This window comes from Abramis brama (assembly GCF_963993115.1).
Source record: "Abramis brama genome assembly, chromosome: 8".
NCBI lineage: Eukaryota > Metazoa > Chordata > Actinopteri > Cypriniformes > Leuciscidae > Abramis > Abramis brama.
Window position 1 is genome coordinate 42,405,955 of NC_139970.1, and position 9,550 is coordinate 42,415,504.

Consider the following 9,550-nt stretch of genomic DNA (forward strand, 5'->3'; position numbering starts at 1 on the left):
TTTTGCAACTTGGATACAGTATATTTTTTAAAGGGGTCATATAATGTCATTTTTGTACAAGCTAATATGATTCTTTAGGGTCTAAATTAAAAGTTTGTAATATAGTGACTTCAGCGGTTATCAACAGGATTTTGTTATAAAATGTCTAGATAAGACTCTTATTCCTCGGCTGGATCGTGTCGAGACTTTGAAGCTGCACTGAAACTCACATTTAGACCTTCGACCCGTTGGACCCCATTGAAGTCACTATATGGAGAAAAATCCTGGAATGTTTTCCTCAAAAACCTTCATTTCTTTTCGACTGAAGAGAGAAAGACATGAACATCTTGGATGACGTGGGGGAGAGTAAATTATCAGGACATTTTAATTCCGAAGTGATTTAAAGCGTATGCACTTGAAACTGAAAAAGCTGCGCGATTTAGTGCAACTGTCAAAAACATCCATCAAGCACATCAGATCATGCCTCATCAGTCTGACCTCTCTCTCTCCGTGTGTGTGTGACAGGGAGTGTGACCCCGGCTGCCAGCAGGTGAACGAGCGCTTCCGTCTGGAATGGGCCGATGTGCTGGTGGGCTGTGATGATGTGATTGTGGCGCGGGCCGACGGCAGAGGGAGTGGCTTTCAGGGCCAGCAGATTCTCCAGGGGGTTTACAAGCGCTTGGGACTCGTGGACGCAGACGATCAACTCTCGGTTTTAGAGTGAGTAAAAAAAATAATCCATCTACCGACGCTGTGTCCTAACCAGATGTGATGCGATGAGATTGCAGCGACAAACAACTTGTCTGTCCACACTACAGTTGGGTATTGATTCAGATGTTCCAATTCGATTCGATTTCGATTCGCAAGCTCTCAATTCGATTCTCGATTCTAAATTCGATTTCGATTCCCGATTCAACTCAATGAATATAGATTTAATACAAATCCTATATTTATAAAAAAAGAACAGTGAACGTAAGTTTACAATTGGTTAATTAATAAAAAGAAATAAAGAGCCACGAACCTGTATATTAAACTTTTCACTTGGGTACATTAAAACTGAACCCAACTCTATATTTCAGATGCATACAGTGAATAGACAGGATTTTGATGCAAGATGAAAAATTGATGCTGAAAATTGGACGAGTCAGAACAGATCCGAATGCCTTGATCAAACAGGATCAGGTTATTTTATGTTTAAGAGAAAACAAACATCAAATCTCACAGCATTAGCTGTAACATTCACATACAAGCCTATGAACAGTGGAGGAAAACTAATACTGGCTTTTGGGTGAGAGATAAATAAATATGGAAAAAAATCGATTCGTGGCCTTTGAGAATTGATTTTGAATCGACCACATTTTAAAATTAATGATAGAAATCGCATAGAAAGTAGGTGAAAAACAGTGTGCGACAAAAGAAGCATGTCTGAATTCACAATACTCATAAAAGAGTAGGCGAAAAGTCCCCGGATGACCTTCTTCTGGTGGGATTCTGAAGTGTGCATACAATGGACACTTTAGTATCCCATGAGGCCACAGGAGAGGAGTATTTATGAATGGCAGTGAAGCGCCGGTAGGTCACATGATAATGACAACATGGTGAATGTAGTATACTTCCAAATTATATTCATTCTACACATATTCTTACTATATACAGTAGAATGTACTTTTTAGCGGTTGTGAAGTAATTACTTATTCAAAAACACATACTGACAATCTTTAAAGTCACCCTGTAGTCAATCATTTTATCTCCTAAAACTCATCTTTGATCACCAAAATTACATATTTAAACGTTTTCCTTCTTGCCTTGAATGTAACTCGACACCGTTGCCTCATTTAGTATACGCGGTTCTATGAATATGCAAATGAGCCCCGCCTCCACTCACTCACTCACTCAGAGATCCACTGGTTGACGATCACACGTTGATCTGATTGGTTACAAGGTAGTTTGTGACGTCAGAAACACCAGCGATTTCAAAGCGTGTTTTTGAGACTGTCTTTGGTTCACTGCAGTTTTAAGGAGGAAATACTCAGCAATGGTGTCGACTTATGAATTTACACATGGTTTGTCTTAAAGCAGATTAAAAACACCACATAGACACATAAACAACATTAAAAGCTGGATTTTTATCACAGGGGGACTTTAAATTATTTTCAAGATCTGTGGTGAATTATCCATTGTGGCTTTCAGTATGGCTATAAAACAAGTGAAATTTAAAACCGATATTTCCCACTGGAATACTAAAGCATAATATATAAATAACAGTATTAAAACAAATGTTTCTGTAAAGCATCTAATGTTTATTAACTTGAGTAGAAATTGGTTGTGGACATGAATTGGTGTCTTGCGTGTAATAAAAGGCTGAAATATCCAGCTTCAGTTTTGCATTTCATTAGGAAGAAACTGATGATTCATCATCATATCTTCTACTGTGGGAATAACAGTAATCTTCAATGGTTGCACAAGTATTTCCCTCATGTTAGCATTCCTCCTCCATGTGTGTGTGTGTTTGTCTGCGGCAGGTATCTGGTGAAGCAGCCATACATTGATGGAGGCAGAGTCGGGGTTTTTGGCAAGGTGAGGTTTCATTACAGGGTCCAAATTCCTCATCCTCATGTCATTCAAACCTGTAAAACTTTGTTCTTTTGTCGAAAACAAAAGATATTTTGAAGACCATTTCTGTCACATGATGGAGTTTGGGCTCCTTGCTATTGTTGCCTTTGGTTTGTTTAGTTGGGGATAAAGACACTTAATATTCAGTAATATTATTGGTTTGACTGACACTATTCAGATCAGTTCAAGTTTTCTTCTCATCCAATAATGACACTATTGTCTTTTAAAGCTGCTTTACAGCTGAATTTGAAGTTTGCATCATTGATTCTGTTATTTTCCTGTTTATTGCTGCTTTAAAACAATCTCAATAGACTTGAACAATGGAAACCGAACACCTCTGACTTTCATTGTATGGGCAAAAAAAACGCAGATATATTTTTCAAAATGTCTTTTGTGTTCAGCAGAAGAAAAGTTTGGAACGACATGAGGGAGAGTAAATGATGACAGAATTATAATTTACTGTGTGAATTATTTTATTATTTCTTCACCTGTATGACGTAGGGTTTACACTCGCAGGCTTAAATAAATTGGCCAAAGAAAGCACAGAAAGTTAAACATCAGTTTCTTTAAATAAACTGAATCTCTATCGGATAAAAATACCTGTACTATAATTAAAGTTTCAGTCTACTACAGATATAGAAACAGGCTCTACAAGATCAAAACCTATAGTGTTTTTGTACATTTCAAAGTGTGTGAGTTGATCTGAGACATCAGATGTCCATAGTGAACCGTGTGTGTGTGTGTGTGCAGGTGTACGGTGGGTTTCTGAGCTCGCTTCTGCTGCTCTCTCATAGTTCTGCTCTCCGCTGCGGTGCTGCCATGACTCCAGTGTTCGACTGGCAACTCTACGGTACGTAACACACACACACAAACACACACACACACACTCTCTCTCTCACACAGTTCTGCTCTCCGCTGTGGTGCTGCCATGACTCCAGTGTTCGACTGGCAACTCTACGGTACGTGACCCAAACACACACACACTCACACACACTCACACACTCACACACACACACTCACTAGTGTAACCCCTCTGTGTTTCTACACAGCTTCCGCCTTCACAGAGAGATACTTCGGCTTCCCCGTACAAAATGAGCTAAAATACAAGGTAAGATGTTGTTGCTACTGTTTGATTTGAGACATAAAGGTGTGTGACATTTAGTGTTGGGGAAACTTACTTTTAAAAGTAATGAATTACTTTGACAGAAGTTGTATTTGTCTGGCGTGCTGAATGCTGATTTGAATGTGGTGCAGTGTGAACGAGAGGCTCAGCTCTCTGCGGTTGAACGGGTTCGACATCACAGAACACTGTTACTGTGTCCTTCAGATCTCCAGCCTCCTGCAGAACGGCACGCGCTCCGAGGAGTTACGCTTCCTGATTCTACACGGGACGGCGGATGGTGAGCCCATGAAAGAAAACACATAATAGCCTACAAATAAATGAGATGGTAAAAGACGTTCTGGGTCTAATAGTAGTTATGATGAAGTAATCTATTTGCAAATAATATTTTATTTAAAAATATGTTCACATTCACTTTTATGTCTAATATTTTGAAAACACAAAACGTTCCTGGTCTCATCACATTCAGTTATATTAATTACAAGAATGTAAAAAGTTTCAAAATGGCAAAATTTAATCAAAAGTTAGGTTGAGTTGTTGAACATTTCTATAGTGAAACAGTTGTCAAATATTAAATGTTTAGCTCATCTTACCACACAGTCTTTCACTGTTAAAACTAAAGCGTCTTGTTGGAATTTGCATTCGTGTTCTGTGAACTGTAAGGCCTTCTTTGATTTGATTGGCCGTTTCAATCACTTTGACATTGACGAGCGCTGTTAGACCACTGAGGCAGAGCAGCCTGAAAATGTTACTTTTAAAACTAATATCCTAATATCAAACAGAGCGGTGCGTAATGGAGTGCAGCAGAGAATCATGAATAATAGGACTGGGGGGGATAATTTGGCCATTTCTAATGAATGGGAGGGACTTGTGACCCTTAATGGTGGTTATTGCCCTGCATAATACATTCAGGCAGAACGGCTGCATCGTCCCATGACTTCTTCTTTCTCTCTTATTAGCGAAAGTTCATTTTCAACAAACTGCAGAACTAGTGAAGCTGCTGTCTGTGATCAATGTAAACTACAGGTTACAGGTGAGTCCTTCACACTGACAAGCACCTGCACGCCCTCGACCCTGTGACCTCACGCCCTCTGACCTCACACTCTCGACCCTGTGACCTCATGCCCTCTGACCTCACGCTCTCGCCCCGTGACCTCACGCCTCTGACCTCACGCTCTCGCCCGTGACCTCACGCCCTCTGACCTCACGCTCTCGCCCCTGTGACCTCACGCCCTCTGACCTCACACTCTCGACCCTCTGACCTCACACTCTCGCCCCGTGACCTCAAGCTCTCTGACTTCACTCTCTCGACCCTGTGACCTCACACTCTCGCCCCTCTGACCTCACGCTCTCTGACTTCACTCTCTCGACCCTGTGACCTCATGCCCTTGGCCCTCCGACCTCACGCCCTCTGACCTCACACTCTCGACCCTGTGACCTCACGCCCTCTGACCTCACACTCTCGACCCTGTGACCTCACGCCCTCTGACCTCATGCTCTTGACCCTGTGACCTCACGCCCTCTGACTTCACGCTCTCGACCCTGTGACGTCATGGCCTCTGACTTCACGCCCTCGACCCTCCGATCTCACGCCCTCTGACCTCACGCTCTCAACCCTGTGACCTTATGCTATTGACCCTTTGACCTCACGCCCTCGACCCTCCGACCTCACCACGCCCTCTGACCTCACGCTCTCAATCCTGTGACCTTACACTATCGACCCTTTGACCTTACACTCTTGACTCTGTGACCTCATGCTCTTGACTCTGTGACCTCATGCTATCAACCCTTTGACCTCACGCTATTGACCCTTTGACCTCACACTATCGACCCTTTGACCTCACGCTATCGACCCTCTGACCTCACGCTATCGACAGTTTGACCTCACGCTGTCGACCCTGTGACCTCACATGCTCGACTCGGACCTCACGCCCTTTGACCTTACGCTCTTGGGACTGCCTTTGTTGCGCCGCTGTGAAGCATTCAGCCTTCGAGGAAACAGCCTCTGAATTGGGACACAGCTTATGACTTGCACTGTGCACTCGTCCCTTTGACCTCTCACCTCTTTGACCTCTCACCTCTGTGCAGATCTTCCCTGATGAGGGTCATGACGTCATCAGCAGACGCTACATGCTGAACGCGCTCATCTCCTTCTTCAGAGAGTGCTTCCATGACAACGCACCTGTTCCCACAGAAACCAGTGACCTCGACGATGACGACTAGCATCAGTTGCTCCAGGGAGAATCCTCTTGGCGACCAGCTCTCCCATCTTTTAAGATGACGTGATCTAAAGGCAGAGACAGAGAGACGTTGAGTCCGAGGACACTCACACTACTTGTTCAGTTTGTTATTTTTCATCATTTGTCCACACTACTATAGCATTAAATCTGTATTTAGCAGCAGCGTGACTGATGTTGAGTGCTGTCACTCTTAACAGGCTGAAAGAAACATTGTTCTGTCTCACTGTCATCAGTTATTATGGGCTGTACTAGTCTATAGATTATGTTCAGAGAAGTACACAATATAAAATCTAATATCTAACGTGTGTTTTCAACACTCTGGGCTCCCATTGAGTCACCGATCCTCTGGTTTTCTGGGCTCTTTCTGAAGGCCTAATTCTGTTTCATCAGCCATCCTTTCATGTGCAGAATAATAATGATGCATAAAGCGCATGTCATCTGCATTCACTGATACACACAGTTTGACACGTGCGTCAGTTTGCTGTTTGTTAAAGGGAGCATGAGAAACCTGTACTACTGCAGTCTGACATTAAGAGTATTAAATGCCACTATCACTATAACAACTCAATGGTTCTCAATTTTTTTTAACAGTAATGCAAAATTAGCAATTATATGTATATAAGTGGTGGAAAAAATATTTTCTGCTTTTTCTACCATTTTTATAAAAATTATAGTGTCAAAATGCTTATAAGACCTGAAGAAATAAAATGAATACTATATGTCCATGTCAGAATAGATTTTTTTTTTTTTTTTATCAAACAGCCTGGATGCATTCAGTAATAAAAAGACCTCAGAACACAAATCTGCAAGTGTAAAACACTCTAGACATGTTTTTCAGTGATTTAGTTCATGAATAAAGAATAATATTTAACTATACATAAATGATAATCATAATAAAAACATACATTTAGATATGTAGCAATATATCACTCAACTCATAGGTAGAAACTGGTGGAAATATACCTAATATAAAAATAAAAAAACTAATAAGAGGGTCTTGAATTCAATTCTGAATGATACGGGCAGCCAGTGAAGGGATGTGAGTGTTGGAGTAATGTGATTTCTTATTTTAAATTGAGCATTCGTGCAGCTGCATTCTGAACGCTTTGTAAGTGTTTAATAGAGCTCTTTGGTAACCCAGCAAAAACACTATTGCATTAGTCAAGTAACAAATGCATGAACAAGTTTCTCCTGGTCAGAAGGGGAGAGAATATCAGTACTTTGGAGATGTTTCTGAGGTCATAATATGCCGTTTTAGTGACATTGCTAATGGTTTTTTTTTAAGCTGTGGTCACTGTCAAACATGAATCCTAAATTTTTGACCTGATTGCCAGGTTTAAGTGATAGAGAGTCAATATTTTATTCCCTCTATGCAGTCCAGCTGAGTGGAAACTGAATTGTGGGAATCTGGTGCAAGCGAAAGATAAGAGATGTATCATCTGCATGGTGAAAGTAAATATTGTACTAACTAATTACACCAGCTAAAGGAAGCATGTATAAGTTAATTAATAGAGGGCCCAAAATTGAGCCTTGAGGAACAACACAGGATATGACGCCTGGAGGTTTCGGTACCCAGTGCAATGCAGTTTACCCTGCTACTTAAAGGGGTGGTATAATACCCTTTTCACAAGATGTAAAATAAGTCTCTGATGTCCCCAGAGTGTGTACATGAAGTTTTAGCTCAAAATACCCCACAGATATTTGTATATAGCATGTTAAAATCGTCACTTTTTGAGGATGAGCAAAAACGCACCGTTTTTGTGTCTGTCCCTTTAAATGCAAATGAGCTGCTGCTCCCGGCACAGGGGGCGGAGCTTCAACAGCTTGTGTCCTTTTACCTCACATAGACATGCACTGAAAATTTCAGAAACTTTTAGCCTTTTATGTTCAAACCGGAGTCAGACAATGATGGAGAGACTCAAGAAGAAGTGACAACATGTAGAAACAACAGGACATTTCTGAATGATTAGTTGAATTTATGTAGCTTGTGTGTATTTATCTTGTAGTCATTGATTAACATTCTGTGTTCGCAAATCGTGTTCCGGGGGCGGGTTTATGTAAATTTTAGGGTTTGTGATGTCACTAACCCGGGAGGAATGTGGTGTAGTCTCTACCAGCCGTTTGTTGTAGTCCTTAAAAAGTGATTTCTTTAAAAGCAAATATCTCCCTTTGCTTTGAACTTTGAGCATTGTAACTTTGCAGATGTTGTTTATGCTCAAACAGCAACATTACACACTAACTAAAGTTAAAAAAGTGAAATCATAATCAACCACCCCTTTAAGTAGGATCTGAACCAGTTTAAGACAGGACCTGATAAACCGACCCAGTTGAATGTTCATTGAAACTAAGATTTAGAGAAACACAGACTCGTTGAACTATGCTGATAACGATGGAACTTGTGACCATATTAGCTAACAATGCTTTGGGAAATGCACCCCAGGAAGATCGCTCCTGGGAAGGTCTCATAAAGTTGTAGCAACCAGAGAAAAACTACCAGGGTTCAACTAAAGAAAACACTGATCACCATAATGACGTTTATGCGTTGATGCATACGTTGATGTATGACAGAAATAAAGTCAAACTGGTTTGTAATAAGTGAAGATGGTAATTCTGTTTTTGGAGGTTTAATCTTCCTCTGCTGATAACTTGAGAGATTTATTGTCTTTTATTCGCAGTCGATTTCATCTTAGCCTGTGGCTGGAAGTCTTTTTTTTTTTCTTCTGTTCTTACCCTCAGTGTTTCTGCTTGTTAACAGGTTTGTTAAGGCTGAGGTTACTCTATGGAATGTATACAGATTTTGTGGCTCAGATAAGGTACAATCATGGTTTATTTGCTTTGCTCTTGGCTGACATGTTGCATTGCTGTGGTCTGATTGTGGTCCACATCTGGCAAACAAGAGCAGAGCACCCACGTACGATCTTTTCATGTGGTATGTATTACTTTTCAGATTTAAATTAGATCATTCAACCTTTTTATGTAACTGACATAAAAAAAATAATAAATTATGACCAGTCTTGAAGAAAGATTTAGATGACTATCTTGTAAGACTAGTCTAAGCAGTTTATGCAACTGGCCACATATCAGAATAATAACAGAATGAAGAATGATTGTATTACAATATATAGGAGCATTCATAAAAATCAATGTTTTAATAAAACAGGAATTATTAAACAAAAATAATGGGGAAAAAAATAATCCTAATGCTAGTGAGTCATATCTAGTTATAAAATATCAACTTTTTAATTAATTTTTTCCATTTTAAATTGAAAATATGCTATAATTTACATGATTCATACAATTAGACCTGTACTTCGTTACCGTTAGTAAACTTCGATTCCCACAGCCACTGGCTCCAGAAGTCATCATCGATCCTGTCATATGAAAATGAACACGTTGACATGCCAAATTAATCTGCAATTTTCAGTGATGTTCAATAGCGCTCTCTTTACCCGTGTCCGCTGGTAACGTGGAGCTGGCGATGCAGGACTGGGTTCCTGATCCAACAATATCCTGTCAACTATATTAAAAAAGTGCTAAACATCTGAAACACTTTCAAATCAAAGAGTCTGTCTTGCGATAGTGAAGATCAGATCACCTT

The 9,550-nt window shown here is 40.4% G+C and overlaps 1 protein-coding gene across 1 annotated transcript in view; it reads left to right on the forward strand.

Moving 5' to 3' along the window:
* The window catches only part of LOC311087913 (inactive dipeptidyl peptidase 10), a 35,787-nt gene extending 29,277 nt beyond the window's left edge, over positions 1 to 6,510 (forward strand). Inside the window, exons 20-26 of the mRNA XM_084121423.1 lie at positions 505 to 699; positions 2,502 to 2,556; positions 3,343 to 3,442; positions 3,642 to 3,700; positions 3,920 to 3,992; positions 4,672 to 4,745; positions 5,801 to 6,510. Of these exons, the coding sequence (XP_083977549.1) occupies positions 505 to 699; positions 2,502 to 2,556; positions 3,343 to 3,442; positions 3,642 to 3,700; positions 3,920 to 3,992; positions 4,672 to 4,745; positions 5,801 to 5,935 (691 nt within the window). The 3' untranslated portion in view covers positions 5,936 to 6,510. The remainder of the gene's footprint in view (positions 1 to 504; positions 700 to 2,501; positions 2,557 to 3,342; positions 3,443 to 3,641; positions 3,701 to 3,919; positions 3,993 to 4,671; positions 4,746 to 5,800) is intronic.
* Positions 6,511 to 9,550: the final 3,040 nt, after the last annotated feature.